Raw genomic sequence first — 16,096 nt, 5'->3', positions numbered from 1 at the left:
ATACGGGTTTATTTACCATGGTTTTGTAATTTTCCCCCGTCACACAAGGCAATGATATCATCCTACGGGTCACAGCTAAGGCGCAGCGCACTCTCCGCTCATAGTGAGCAGGACAGCGGCTATCTTTTTCTCCGAGCCGGCCTTATTATTCCCCGAGGATGCGCCTCCAATTTGGACTGCCAGCCCACTTAACAACCACTTTTCAGCGTCCCCGTGCACGGACGCGTTAGAAAATCGTGACGCTGCGAGGGGGGTCATAAATGTGTCAAATAACGCGACGACTATCGGAATGGACGATTTTCTTCCATTCCCGCGAGCGTGCTTGACCATTAGTGCGAACGATGGCGCCAGCAGCGGGTGAATCACAATGGCATATTTTTCTTGACCACTCCGAAATTTATAATTATTTTGAGTTTTTGAACATGAAGTAACTATTACGAATGAAAAATTTTGCGCTATGTCGCCGCGTCAATTCTTGGGTGGCCCCAACGTTTCCTGACCGATGATGGCCGCTTTTTCAAGGGATTCTGAAGAGATGGGAATTTAAATTCTTTTATATAGGTATCTGTGTCAGGTGGTGGGGGGATGGGAGTGGGAGGTTGGAGGAGTGGGTTGCTGATTGTTTTTTCTCACTACGGGTTGCCAAGTACGGCTAATTTTAATGCCGGTGTCCCTGTTGAAATTCTTCTTTTCTTCTTTGGATATTTCAATGACTTCTCTGACGAGTCTCTGCTTAACACCTATCTTTTATATTATTTCTACTGCATAGATACCTTTTTCTCAACTTATACGCAACCAAACTCTACAAATGAAGTACCAAAATGCACAGAATTTATCAGAGGACATGCGACGGCATATCTTACTTCCTAAAAATTGCTAAAATTGTTGCCTAAAATTGGTTCTTAAATAATTAAAAAAACGGTAAATATTCCTGACGTAAACGGCGCACAAACTGATACATTTGTTCATTTGAAACAATATCTCGCATTCTTTAAATAACTTTTATCAAAATGCGGCTGATTCCACATTCAAGTCTCCTGTTGATACGTAAGTATGAGTCACCATGTGCGTTTAACAGAGGATAGTGTAATTACTTCCAATGTTGTGTTTAATTTAAATTCTTTTATTTAGGTATACGATCGTGATGCGCCCGCTCCCAGCGGGCTTCTCCCGCTCTTTTCAATGCAGGTCCACAGAGGGATAGGCGCGTTTCTAATTTTAAAATGTAGAAAAAAAGGCAGGGTCTTATGTACAAATTTAATTGGAATGTTCATGTACAAATTGAGGCCAGAGGACCTCGTTGCCCATGTTGATGAGGTGGAATGCCCAAAAGCCCTCCTTATAGTCCTCATATCTAATACACCAAAGAATATTCGTCACCATCACCATTCGTTGTAACACCACTGTTCCAATCGATCTTAGTTAAACAATAATGAATTTCTTTACACCTAAGGCCCATAAATCTGATATGACGGAGCTCTTAATCTCGTGAAAAGGATTAAGCTACCTTTGCGAGTCTATGCGTGGAAAAAATTGGTGTCACGATTTTTTTTAGCTGAATTTGTCTTGATAATCAAGCTAAATACGCATTCAATGGCCCTGATTTCCATTTTCTCTTCCTTCCTGTAATTTTAATTTTTTTCAGAATCAACGTATATTTTTACTTAAAAATATACTTCTGTTAAGATATATACACGTAATCCATTCCATGAGGATAATCTCTCGCTCCCATTAAGATGAAAATTTCATCAGTCGCTTACTAAAATAAGCTGAACTAATTAAGTCAAAGATGCTCTCTAAAATAAATATCAAACTGATTATACTGAGCCAAAGAAATGCTCTAAAATAAATATCAGAACGAAAACCACAGTATTTTTCATCAATCGAGCCCAATCTTCCTATCTCTGGATTCAATGCCGTATTATAAAGGAAAATTGGCTACAATGAAAGAGATTAATCGACGGAAAATTTCCACAGCGAAAAATTTAAGCAGTCTTAACGAAAGGGTCTTCTGGGAATTCAGCGATGAGATATTGGCCGTCACACCACGCGGTATCGGCCAGTGACGTGTCCGTGAAAAGAATCGGTGTCATCGCTTGTAAAAACTTCCTCTCCGAAGGAGTCAACAAACGCTGACAAATTCTTTCTGGATCAAGTCTCCACTTAAGGACCGCGTCAACCTCGGACCTCCGATGGTCATCCGTGACGAATAGAAAATTTATCGTGGCTTGATTACGCAAAGTGTTAACACGACGGTCAAGTAGTCCATCTCATCGCTAAAAGGGTTTTTTTTTAAATTTCATTGAGAATTTCATCCCAATCCTTATTTTACACCCGATTACACCAGAATTGCCTTTTAAAAATCTCGATACGCCTCCTTTCTTAAAAGGATCTGCCAAAACAAAACATATTTTTCAAATCAAATAATGAATTTTGGACACCTTTGCGGCCTACGACCACACGCAAAATTTTTAACTACTAGAATACCCCGCATTACAAACCGTCACAAGTGTCCAATCATAAAATACGGAAATCGTTTGAGTGCGTAATGCACTGATTAAATAAACGTAGAAAGTGTTTTAGATTAAAATGTTTTAGATTTAACCAATTTTTGTACCATACCGAAGGGATAATTATTCGGGTGAAAAGACAGCTATTGTAAGGCTTTTAGCCTTTACTTTTTGATGATTATTATCTCCTTACCAGTGAAGTAACGATTCGATAATTGAAGCATTTTTCTTTTCTGATATTACTACTAAGTTCCAAAGGGAGGATATAAGGATGTAACTAAATGAATTTCAGAACATAGTGGATACCTGAGCGTTGCCAAGAATAAATTCAGGCCAGCTAGGTTTATCATGTTGACTTAATTAAAATTAGGAGTTTTCCAATCCTGGACAAGGGAAAAAATGAGGAACAGAAAAGATGGTGAACTGAAGGGTCTGGTGAACAACGAAAGAGGTAGGAGGATAGGTTAAATTCGACGAAGGAATCCAACGGCTCATAAAATTAAATTAAAATATGATGACTATTGTATAATCTATTCCAAGAGCGAAACCCAGTCTATTCTCTCATTATTCAACTATGCTCCACTTTAATTTATTTTTTTCGTAGATTTGATGACTAAATACTTTTAGAACAGGTCTTATAATGCCTGGTTACGGCTAACGATAAGATAATGTAGACCTTACTTCATTTGGCGGTGGCTAAAACTGGTTAGGTGGAAGTTTGATCTTACACAGAAGAAAACCACTTCCTTCACTTTCAACCACGTCTGGGTAAAGTTAACCCTAGATTAATAAACCTGACTAATGACTAACCTAGATTAATGAAACTATTTTTTACCTTCCTATCAGGTTATGTTTGTATTGTAAACCAATTAACTTTAATTTTTATTATTGCTAATGTATATTTTAAAGCTTAAGTTGTACGTCTATCATTGAAAATATTTTTGTAACAATTCTTTTTACTATGATTTATAACAAACATTTTGATGTAAGGTGCTGGGGAAAATGTTTAAAATACCATAAAATACGTAATTTTTTAAGAAAATGCAAAATCAATACTTTGGAGTTTTGATTTGTAGTGTCATAAAAATTACGAAGGTTTAAGTGATCCAGGGTTAACGGCTGTATCATCTCATAGTTAGCGTCAACCAGGCATTATAAAACTTGCCCATAAAGTCCTTTCCTCATCATGATTTGATGCATGAAGCGTTTGTTTAACTGGGTTCCCACACTTCCTTGTGGTGCCATTGAATCCGCCGAGGCGTGAGTAAAATCCATCGTAAAGGAGGAAATACTGACTTGATGGTATCGTACGTCGGAAATTCGGATGCGGGGAAGAACCGCGGTAAAGGACGGAGTTGACCACAAGGATAGGGATCGGATCGTGACAATGACTTTGATACTTCGCACAGGAAGTTTTCGGTAACCTGTAAGGCTTCACTTTTATAAAATCATGATAATGATATTAAAAAATGGATTAAAAATTTTAATTTAATTTCACATTTATATTCTTACTTAAAAGAAGGAAATGACAATAAAAAAGATTTTAAAAACACGCATACTCCAAAAACAGTTTAAAATATACTAAAAACTAAAAAAATAAATCTTTTCATTTCTCGGAGAATTAAGCGTGGGTGTAAATCCTTAATCACCTATCAGGCTCTTCTAAACTCATCTATATCTTTCTATTTATATAAAAGAAGATGTTTGTTTGTCTGCCCGCTGTGAGTTTACAGTTTCACGGATTGCAACCAAAGTTATCACATAAGAGCATTTTATGCTCCCAAAGCCTATAATTCTACTTCTGGTTTGTGTCCGACGCGTTCTTTGCGTCGTATTCTCATTACTGTTTATTACGCCACGCCATACAACTTCTGTGCTTGGGCATCCTACCGGTTAGGCACCCCTCTTTACGCGATACACAGGGAAAGCATAACTCAAAGGATTCTACACTTAACAATTAATCCTCTTGGTGCAAAACTTTTTGCTGGGGTATGCGTTCACACGACGTTTTTGGTGCACGCACATACATACGGACATGTTATGACGGAAAATATCAATGTTGTGGAGCGGTAAATAAGCTGATCCCGAGCGCGGTAAACAGAAATCGTTTAATTTTCCATTGTTTGCAGTTGCATATGTAAACTACCATCATACCTGCTTTGTTCTTTCACCTAAAAATCCTGCCATGTGACCATGAATTCCCAGTTCAAAGTTTCCCAATTCTCTGGGTACTATCCTTCCCGAGCAACGTCGGGTGGCTTGCTATTCCCCTCCCCTATAAATATTCATCTATATACATCTATAAAAGAGGATGTATGTTTGTCCATCCACTATGCGTTTCCATACGGCTACACGGATTTCGACCAAAGTTAGTACAGAGGTGCATCTCATGCTATCGAGATTTTTTGTATTGGTTGCTTTCGTTTTTTTTGTTCTTTATTTTAACTTTCGATTGATTCCGACGCGTCCTTTGCGTCGTGTACTCTTTACAGTTTGTTACGTCACGTCATACAATCTCTGTGATTTGACATCCTGCCGGGTAGGCACACATCTTGACACTCTCAAAAAGGAAACATTAAAATCCTATATGATCATGAAATCAAAGTTTCCCACATCTCTGGGTTTTATCCTTCCCTAGCATCGCCGGATGGCTTCCTAGTTTCTAATAAACCTAATCAGCAGTTTTTGGAAAAGGGGTGTCTTTTTATAATATCTTTTCATCAATTTATTTTATATTTAGCAGTCAATTCAGATTCAGTCCGACGCAGCTATCCGCCTGCTGCGACGCAGAAAGAACCTGTCACTCACGTCGACACGCGACTCCCGTGGAACTAGCGCGCCCTCCAGCTGACGATACGCAGCCGCGTAACGAGGTACCCGCACACACCAAGAAGGAAAACGCGCGTTGTATATACGCCCGCCCCCGGGTCCCTTCCCGTCGCGTCGGTGGGTCCCTCAAGGCGACCACTGGCCGCTTCCAACTCGACTCGACCATCACGGGAGCGAAGTATTCACCGTGACGACGAGACACAACGTGCATACTTTAGAGGCAGCTAGAATGCAAGGACCGCTTGGACCACTCTCATATCCATTACATTATCCCAGGGGCGTAAATATGGAGGGCTCATAGGGGTTCGGGCTGGTGTGGTGGCTAAAGTGTTGGCTTCCCACCCGGCGGGCCCGGGTTCAAATCCCGGCTGTGGCAGAGAAATTTCAGAGACTGCCCGATCCCTGCTTGAGTTTTGTGTGGAGGACATTTCAAGCGCAACACTCCGTCCGTCGGATGGAACGTTAAGCCGTGGTCCCTTTGGCGCCTTTCGTCAAGAGCAGGCTAATGCCGACGCCGGGTTTCTCTCCACCCTTCCTTCCATACCCTTCCCTCATGGCGCAAATGACCTCAGCTGTCGGTCGCCTCCTCCAAATACCATACCATACCATGGAGGTCTCATTGAACCCCTCACCCCCATTCCCCATCCGAAATGAGGTAAATACTGAACAAATTAAAAACCGCGTTGAATGAATTAATTACATGAATCATGCGTGAAGGATTGACCGCGGAGTGCAGAAATACTCCATGACAGTGGCGAAGCGAGGAGGAGTTTTGGGGGATAAACCCCCCCCCCCCTCCCAGAGCTCAGAGAAATTTTTTTAAGTTTAATCCATTTTACTAAATTGAATCAGTATTAATTATAGAATAGTGTTAGGATTAATCACATATCCCTCAGAAAGCCGTAAAACTCGCCATTTTGAACCATCATTCTTAAAACTTTTTCTGGAGGAGGTCACCCGAAACTCCTGCTAACCCTGGCGGGTAAGTAATACCCCCACACCCCTAAGTATTAGTTGCGCCTAAACCCCCCCCCCCCTAGCCTTAATTCTTAGCTGAGCCCCTGATCCAAGATATATTTTTCATTATTCGTAAGTCTTTAAGAGTAAAATATCAATGGGTATCATCATATGAGTAAAATATCAACATTAAAATTATCTTGTTTAACATCACGCTACCTTGGTTTGACAAGGTTCTAACCGACATTTTTGCAAAATTTGGTGTTTTCACTCAAGATAACTAAGTTGATGTTTCTCTATGTGTTCACCGGTTTTTATTCCTCTATGTAAAATAATAACAGATTTAGACAGTGACAAAGTTCCAACTGCAAGGAGAAAAAACTAATATTTGGTGTGACAAGGTTCTAACTGCATTTTACTTATTTTATTACTCATATAAACATGTGAAAAAATAAAATAAATAACATATTTTCTTAAAGTAATAATTACTAGTGTATCTAGTGGATCACTAGTGTATGTTCCAAAAATCAAAAATAAATTCCTATTAGTAATAGAAATAGAGCAGTTTAAAACTTTGACAAGGTTTTTCTCAAAACCAGCTGAAGGTCAGTTAGAACCTTGTCAAACCAAGGTAGCGATCAGTTAACCAAGTCTTCCATCGATTTTGTTCCCTCTGCAATAATATATCGAACATCACATGTAATGACTCTGTAGATGTCCGAACCGATAGACAGCGTCAAACTTTTCATGGAACAGTGCAAAGTTTTTTAATAAAGATCAACGCTAAACATTTTATTTAGAAACTATGGTTTTGATTGTTTACTCCTATTTAATCCCACTCGTGTGAGGCGGCTGCGTAAAAATCACCACGAGCAATCACCTCTCCCATTTCTTGACCGATGATGGTACAACTTTTCGCCACACTGTAATTTAGACTATATAACCAAGAAGTTTCATTAGCTTTGCAAAATCTTGAAAGAAGAGGACAAAATCCTTACATGAATACACGATACCTGATTTCTGGTACATGTAAAGTCTTTCTTTCTCTAATGATAGACAAATTAAATCCGATTATAAAACAATCCATTTACTTAATATTACCATTAAACAACATTTACTAGTATATTTTAGTCGCCTGTCAATTTTATGGAAATTTATCCTCCATTGACATATCAATTAATTATATGTAAGCAAAAAGCGAGATAACCAATACTTCAAGGGAATGAACCTCACATATATACCAGCCACAGACCAAGGCGAAGAATGAGATAATCTTAACAAAGAGATCCATTGGTCCTTGCAAGCAAGCAGTTCTTATCAGAGCTAAGTTTTTATGCTTGGGTTCGTGTGCCAAATTGCTTTTTTGCATCTAATAATACTTCCCTTAGCTTTATTTTAACGACAACCCAGTGGAGTAGTCAGAAGTAATTATTGGCGCGAGTTCGTGTGCCATGATCTTTACACTCCATGGGATGAATGTGTGATGAAAACTGTATTAAACTAATGTTCGAAACTTCATCCCCGATTTTAAAATATTTCGACCCATTTACCCTTATGGGGTTTTGACAGCCCAACTCTCATTCCCTCTTGATAACAAGCCACGAGCTTGTAAGTTACTGGATAATCCTTCATGATCTTTCATGTCATCATTATCTTCAGTTTTATCTTTGGCAATGGAAATTCAATTTTAAGCGATAGTTCTCTCATATTAATTTCAATATTTTTATTCTGTGTGTTGAGTTTTCGCATTTAAGGGGGAGACTCGAACTCTATAACACTCTTGGTTACTGTTTACCATGAATCTACTATATTGACCGGATTTATAATCACCCTTGCATTCTACAACACTAACCCCGAAAAATACTTTTCTACTAGCACCTAGGCACTTACGAATGCAGCATATTTTTGAAATGCACCGATTTCCTCTCAAATATGTACTGTCTTGAATTCTCCAGTTTCCAGGTAACGATTTATTCGACTCTGGCAAGGATTCGGTTCCTACATCCAGCAAATTTACTCTGATACCGTAGAATGCTAGTGATATACGTCTGGGGAGTAAGTCTGCGACAAGAATCACTCGTTGAAAGTTGGTCGCTTTAATAAATAGCCATAATTGTTACCTCATAAACACAGTACAGATCAATCGACTTTTTTTCGGCTCTCATTTCCAATTACGAATCATTCGTACAGCTTACATCACTCTCATAGGCGTGCATTTACGGGAACGTAAGTCAGGACAAGTTCGCGAAACCATAAGCAACTAGTAAATTGGAACTCTTGACAATAATACATAATCCAATATTTGGGTAACGAATTATTCTATTACCAATAAAGTAAATGGTAGTTTGCATTCTCTAACTTACAACCCTCATAAGTAGTAAAATAATCATCCCATCAGACCACTCCTGGCGGTCGAATATTTCATAGATACCACGTACAGTAATGATAACGTACGTAGGAAATGTAGATACGAATAACGTACATACATTTTGTAAGTGTACCGATCATTTCATATAAAAAATTGGCTGCTGACGGTGAGATTTCGGTAATCGGGTACAGCTGATTCAATTTTTTCGAGTCATTCCTCGATTTGATCCGATGAATCGACTTCAATAACAATCCTAATTAATCGAAGGACAAAATTAGGAGCGTTAATTCCTAATAATTTCATCGCCAAGTTTTTATTAACATGTGTACATTAATATCGACCTGTAGGGCTTAAAAATGCCTCCTCAAAGAAAGTAGCTCAGACGATTTAGCGTCATACCTAGCTTGAATATGTTTCAAATTACGCCATTGCTAACGAATATCAATTATGAAGCTAAATGCTTTAGTATTTAAGTATACGTTACCATGAAAAAACTGGTAATTTTCTTCCGTGGTTGCATAAAAATCTGATTCTATCAGCATGATAAATAAGTCATATTTTACACCACCACATTAGATATTGACAATCATCGCGAGAGATTTCCCCGGAATACGCGACCCATACGAACTAAACATAATGTCCGCAATGCCACCGCTTCTCTGTCGCCATAAGAGGCATCGCTCATCAGCGCTGACAAAGGGGTCCAACTAAGTGTGTGCATCACTGAGTCGCAAGCATTCCCATCCCCTCATAAATTGCGCGGTGTGCACGATGCCAATGAACCGATCCTTGAGAAATGAATACTTTTTTTAAATTAGCATACACCAACAACTGAAAACTGCGAGCCGAAGTTTTGAGCAACAAGTTTTAAGTAGTTATTGGCAGCCTCAGATCAATCTGTTATCGCTATAATCCAGCACAGTTACTTAAATAATGGATTTCAAAGACCAAATCCACACAATTGGTTTTTCTCGAGCGAATTTTCGAAACTTACCCGATACCGAACGTCATCCAATGAGTATCATAGGAACACTAACGTAAGAATTCGTTGCCAGGGAATCAATTTCCATACTTCTCATTTGAGGGAGCTATATATTCTCTTCCCCTAGTTATTCTTTTAAATAAAGCAATGATAATAATGCTATAAGATTATTTTTGGCTTCTAACACCCACATATTTCCGTCCAATATGAAAACTTCCGTGAGGCAAAGGGGTTGATCGAACGAGACACATCTCTCTTTTAACGGCAAGCGACGCATTAGCGTTAAGCACCTCATAAAATCGTCCTCATTCGCTACCACAGGTTTCCACAAGAAGTTTAACGATTTTAACCCATGAATCTCTCTCCAAGAGATTCAACACCAGCCTTGACGATCAGGAGCCTTCCAATTTACGCGAGTAATGACTCCCTCACGACATTTCATGATTACGTGCGTAAAATTATTTCACATCGCGTCACTTCCGTGTCGAAACGCAATATCGCGGTCGTATTATAACATCGGAACAGAGAGACGCATCGATGGGTTGTAATGGATAATTTTGCTCCGGTCTCTGACGCGGCACATAGTCCCTCCATTACCATACGTCACAGCATGCTGGAGAGATACCCAGTTTCATACTGTGTACTAGGATTTTTGTAAACATGAAAAATAAAGTAAATGAAGTTATCGCTGTACTTTTTCTAACCGTTAATCCTCTAATCTGCATGACACATTGTACCTACCTCCATTAAGATACGTCACAACATGCTGGAGAAAGTCCCAGTTTTATATTGACTAGTTTGATTTTTATAAACATGAAAACCGAAGTTAATGAAGCTATCGTTCTACTTCTATAGACTGTTCACCCTCTCATCAGCATGACCAGAACTTTCGATCTCGTTCAGATAAAGGTTTAGTGCAACATTTCCTAACGTCTTACGTTAGATGGACTTCATAAACCTGGCTCTAAATGACGGAGAACTGTAGTATCTCGTAAACATGACTGATCACTCGAGGCGATTAATGAAAAAAACATCAATTCGCTCCTTATTCCCGCTTGATTATCCACAAGCGCAAGCATCCCGGGGAAACTTCCTCATAACTAGCAAAATTGGAATCGCTCATCAGCGCCAGCAAAGAGGTCCCACGCTAAGTCCGTAAGTCTGAACATCATTAATTCGCAAGCACCCCTAATAAATTGCGCAGTGTACGTAGCGCCAATGAACCTATCCTGGAGCAATTAATACTTTAAAAATGTAGCATACACCTCGTGCTGAAAACTCCAAGCCGAATTTTAAGAAGCAAATTAAACGAAGTTACTGGAAGCCCCAGATCAATCTGCTATCGCTATTCATAATCCATCAGTTCTGTAAATACTGAATTTCCAAGATGTACACCACAAGTCTGCAAGTTTGTGCATCATTAAATCGCAAGCATCCCCGTCTCCTTACAAATAGCGCGTTTTATACAGTGCCAATGAACCGATCCTTGATCAAAGAATATTTTTAAAAATGCAGCATACACCAAGTGCTGGAAACTCCAAGCCGAAGTTTTCACCAGTAAAATTTAGGAAATTACTGGTAGCCCCAGATCAATCTGCTATCACTATAGTCCAGCACAGTTTTTTTGAATAATGGATTTTGAAGACTTACACCACACAAATGGTTTTTCTGTAGCATAATGATTTCAAAACCAAACCGATACCACATGTTATCCGCTTTAGATCGTAAGAACAATGAGGATTCTTTTCCACTAACCCATTTTCGTACTTCTCGTTCAAAACGTTACGTTCAAACGTCCGTTCTCGTTAAGGGCACTAAAAAATCTCTAAATATAAAAAAATAAAGCATACAGCTAGTGCTGAAATCTCCAAGCCGACATTTTTGAAGTAGCAACTTTATAGGACCGTCTTCGAACTCCGCGGAGGGCGAAAGGAATGAAGTACATCCCAAAAACCCGAGATGAGGGATAAATATTGAATAAAAATGAATCACTCACCTCCCCGTGAACGGCATCCTGATGAGTATCTGGTCGGCAGCTGTCATTCCGACGCAGGCCCGGAGGGTTAAGGCCCTCGCCGCCCTCACTCCCCGCTTCCTCGTGTTCCTCCTCGTTAAAGCGCAGGATCACCTCTGTGGTCAAGTGGTAATTCTGTTGTTCTCCGACGGTCCTCTTTCGATCACTCCTCGACGACTGGCGACGGACGAACTGACCCTCGCGGCACCCACGGACTCACAAACACACGAGCCGCGCCTCCGACCGACCGAAAACCCCTCCACATCCACCCTGGCGCAGGGCAGCCAACCAACCACTCTTCTGCCCTTCTTCTTCCCCTCCAGCCTCCTAGCTAAACCTCCCCTCCTCCACACACGCCTCTCTCTCTTCCTCCTCCTCTGTTGGTTGCGGAGGGAGGCTCTCCTCCGTACCATTTCTTCCTCCTCTTCTTCTCTTGGGGTTCTCCCCCTTTCGCCTCCTTCTCCATGTCTCCGGGACGTGACGCGCTGGGTTTGAATTGGCTGGCGGAGGGCACAAGCGAGCGAGAGCACTGCGATGGAGAGAGGGTAGGTCAGCATCAGCGCTAACAGTGTTTAATACTATAAGGACCGGGGTTGTATGGCTACCTAGAAGGACCATTACGTGTAATATTGACGGGTGTAATTATTTTAAATGTATGCAGAAAAGTTTCTTGGGTTTTCCACCGGTTGATGTTGTCCATGTCTCCCGACGTTTCGAGCATCAACTTGCTCATCATCCTCAGGGGACCTTCTGAATGATGATCAGCAAGTCGCTGCTCGAAACGTCGGGAGACATGGACAACATCAACCGGTGGAAAACCCGACAAACTTTCCTGCACCTGATACGCCGGGAAAACCTAAGATCATACATTTTAAATATATCTTCGCTTACGTTAAAATTAATCGATAACTTCATTGTACATAACCTTTTCCTTTGTTTGCCATTACAACAGAGTAATGTTCTGCAAATAATTTTAGAATAAAACTGTGCGAAACCAGGATCCTGGTCAAGGCGAATGGTTTTTTTTTCTCCGTGGATTTTTCGCACAATTGTTGCATTGCGGGTGACACCCGTAAAAGTTATCACCGCGGCTAGTCCCGGTATACTTAAATTTGAGAATAAAAGATTTAAAATGAGCAGCGGTCACGTCGCTCCTGCTTCACCCACCACACAACACTCGGTGTGGCATATATGCTGCGTATTTCATTTCAAAACGTAATAGGGAATGTGAAATGCGTAAATGTACTAACTAAAAAATCAAAATGGCCGGACGCAATATGGAGTAGTAATTTCCTATATAAACACAGGTTACCGTAACAAATAAAATAGAAACGCTTAACCCGTCATTTTGACATGCGTTGGTGTTTTAAAGGAGGCGCATAGGATAACTCCATTTCTTCGTGAAAAGTTAAATTAAATTTTTAACAGAATATGTGTCATAAAAAGTAAATAAAAAATGAAGACGACGGGAAAAAATTCTAAGCAATATGATTAAGTATGTAGAGCAGTGGTTCCCAACCGGTGTGCCGCGGCACTAAGGGGTGCCGTGAGATCTTTTGAGGGTGCCGCCAAAATTTCACATTACATATTTGTATCGTAATACTATTTTTTTTATTTAGGCAGAATCAGTGTAAACATAATTCTCATATCATCTAGGACTAAGTATAAGGTGTTGTTGCATGCAAACTCTAGAAATGAAACAAATAAATAAATAATAATAAAAAAGCTACGGAGATTTTAAATATCTATTTCCTTATAAGGGTGCCGGGAACTTTTGAAAGGCTTTCCAAGGGTGCCTCAAACAAGAAAAGGTTGGGAACCACTGATGTAGAGGTTACCCGTCAAGGTGACGGGTCTGGTCCTCCCAGCGTTAAAAGCCGTTTTACGCGGGGGACGGACTTGCGCAGGCTAGAACTGCATTAATTTCTCTTCTAAAGCGAGGAATTTCGCGAATGCACGAACAAAATTAGAGCAACGGCTAATTTGTCATCTCACGTCCATGGATTCTCGCATGCATTCCAGCGATTCACCGCTTTGCAGGACACGATTTTGACAGCGTCTTCGTACGCACGACAGATTGTGCCAGTACGTGCGCCATGTAAAACGGCCTTAAAGATCGTTTATCGGAATGCATTCTGGTATACAGGCTGATGTTCCTACTGAGGCTTCACCTGACAGGGTCGTTCACAGGGGATGTAAGGCGCAAGTTGAGCTATTGATAATAGGGTAGTTTCCTTAATCAAAGAAAACGAAAGGCATTGATTGCGATTCGTTACCCACCATTAGTCTATTCATAATATACAAATTATTTCGTTTTAGAAATACCGGTTTAGACGAAAGGCAATGGTCCATTTTTATCCTCATTTGAAAAGGGCCAGATTGGCGCCCATGCGATGCCACTCCACGTGACGTCACAGGGACCTAGTTTCTAAACGAGAGGATAGGAGTTATACATCGTCTGAGGTTACCATTGCATGCATGAGGCGCAGAGCTCAGGGAAACATGTCTTAATAATCACGTATTAAAACTGGATAAGGTCGGAAAGTTTTCTTCAATTGATAAGGTATTAATAATCCTTATTTAAGCCAAGCGCTACCAGCCAGCAGGGTACTCAGCTACCCGCTAGCAGTCTGCGTCGCATCAGCGCTAAGCCTCGCCTCAAGGTCACCTCACAGGGCGGCAGCGGGAACCAGAAATACGTCACACGGAGAGATTTCCCGGCATTCATACTTACGCGTCGCGTTTTCGCGCGCTTAAAAATTTTCACTTTTCATTTAATCGCGAAAAATAGATATCGTCATTTTAAAATCTAAAAGCGTGAAATACGTACTCCAGGAGTAATAATCTTTCGATTTAGGCAATAAAAAAATAATAGGAAACCACCCTATAATGGGGATAAAGGGGAAGGTTTGACATTAACTAATATTCTCTAAATCGAGGTTTTGGGGGAAATACGCAAACGAAAAGGAAAGGGTAGATCAGCATCATCGCCAACAGTGTGAAAAGATCGTTTTAAAATAGATAAGTATGTAAATGTCCATTCCAATTTAGGTACGAGGAGGCGTCATTAAGCTGCCCATTGAGAGGATTTACAGCGTTAGTTGCCCTATTGGGAAAAATTCAGGGGAGTAGTCATCATCATAAGTCAACAGTGTGAATAACACGATCAATTTTTCCATCCCTATCGAGGGACAGCTCCAGAATTGGCGCAGGAAGGGGGATTTGGGGGAATAACCCCCCTCCCTTCTCCCAGAGCTCAGAGAAATTTTTAAGTTTAATCCATTTTACGTAATTGGATTAATATTACTTATATATAAGGAGTAATAAAATATCCCTTAGAAATCCGTAAAACTCAACATTTTGAACCATTTATCTAAAAATTATACATTTTATTAATCTCGCACCAACCACTAACCCTGGTGAGTATTCCATACCCCCAGAATCCCCGATATTAGTTGCACCTAACCCCCCCAGGCCTTAATTCCTAGCTGCGCTCCGGAGCTCCATCGTTCGCTCCAATGATAGTGGAAATAATTGGACCGTTTCACTCGATCATACTCCAAGATGGCTCGAGGGATGGAAATTCCATCTCTTTTCCTGTCGCTAAAACCAGGGATGGCAAGTGAAACGAAACGAAAATGTTTCGTTTCGACCCGGAGCGAAACGAAAATACGAGTCATAGGTTTAGATTCGTTCTCGCACGAAATTAAATTCACGTAGGATTTTAGTTTCGACCAGAGACGAAACTAAATCAATCGAAACTCCGCCGCTCATAGTTAAGTTTCGGTCCCAGAAGTTGAGTGGAGGGGAAAAAGAGGTAATAGTTTCGACCCATTACGTTTGACATACGTCTGGAGACATGGAGCTTAAAAATCGAATGGCTAGTTTGCGTTCACCGTTATCCTGTTTGTGGTCAAAATATGAGTAATACGGTATAAAAATCACCAAGGAATTTAGTTTCGACCTGGGACGAAACTTTACTCCCGGGAATGAAAACAAATTAATCGATACTCCGCTGCTCATAGTTAAGCTTCGATCCCAGACGTTGAGTGGAGGGGGAAAAGAGAGGATAGTTTCGACCCATTACGCTTGATATGCGTGTAAAGCGGTTAAAACATGGAGCTTAAAAATCGAATGGCCAGTTTGCGTTCACCGTTCTCCTGTTTGTGGTCAAAATATGAGTGCCCCATCCATCTAATGGCGGTAGGCCGAACCTCTACTTCATTCGACCATACTTCGTACTCGGTGTGTGGGTCGAAATTAAACTGTTTGAAGGTGAAGCACGTGGTCTCTCCGGTGCGAAATATATTTTGTGTTTCGTATCGTCCCAGAGGTTTAGTTTAGTTTCGACCCGATGTAGTTTTGACTCCGATTTCGTTTCGACCCTTAGTTTAGCTCCCCGGGTTTAATTACTTTTCGTTTCGTTTTTAAATTTC

At 40.5% G+C, this 16,096-nt stretch overlaps 1 protein-coding gene across 3 annotated transcripts in view; it reads right to left on the bottom strand.

The window, feature by feature from the left end:
- The window catches only part of LOC124164563 (serine/threonine-protein kinase OSR1), a 234,139-nt gene extending 222,247 nt beyond the window's left edge, over positions 1-11,892 (bottom strand). Inside the window, exon 1 of one of the 3 annotated variants that reach the window (XM_046541934.1) lies at positions 11,643-11,892. In XM_046541934.1, the coding sequence (XP_046397890.1) occupies positions 11,643-11,689 (47 nt within the window). In that variant the 5' untranslated portion in view covers positions 11,690-11,892. The remainder of the gene's footprint in view (positions 1-11,642) is intronic. The other 2 variants (XM_046541933.1, XM_046541936.1) reach the window with 2 other exon arrangements.
- Positions 11,893-16,096: the final 4,204 nt, after the last annotated feature.

This window comes from Ischnura elegans, chromosome 8 (genome assembly GCF_921293095.1).
Source record: "Ischnura elegans chromosome 8, ioIscEleg1.1, whole genome shotgun sequence".
In the NCBI taxonomy this organism is placed as follows: Eukaryota; Metazoa; Arthropoda; class Insecta; order Odonata; family Coenagrionidae; genus Ischnura; species Ischnura elegans.
This window is presented reverse-complemented; position numbering and strand designations above follow the sequence as displayed.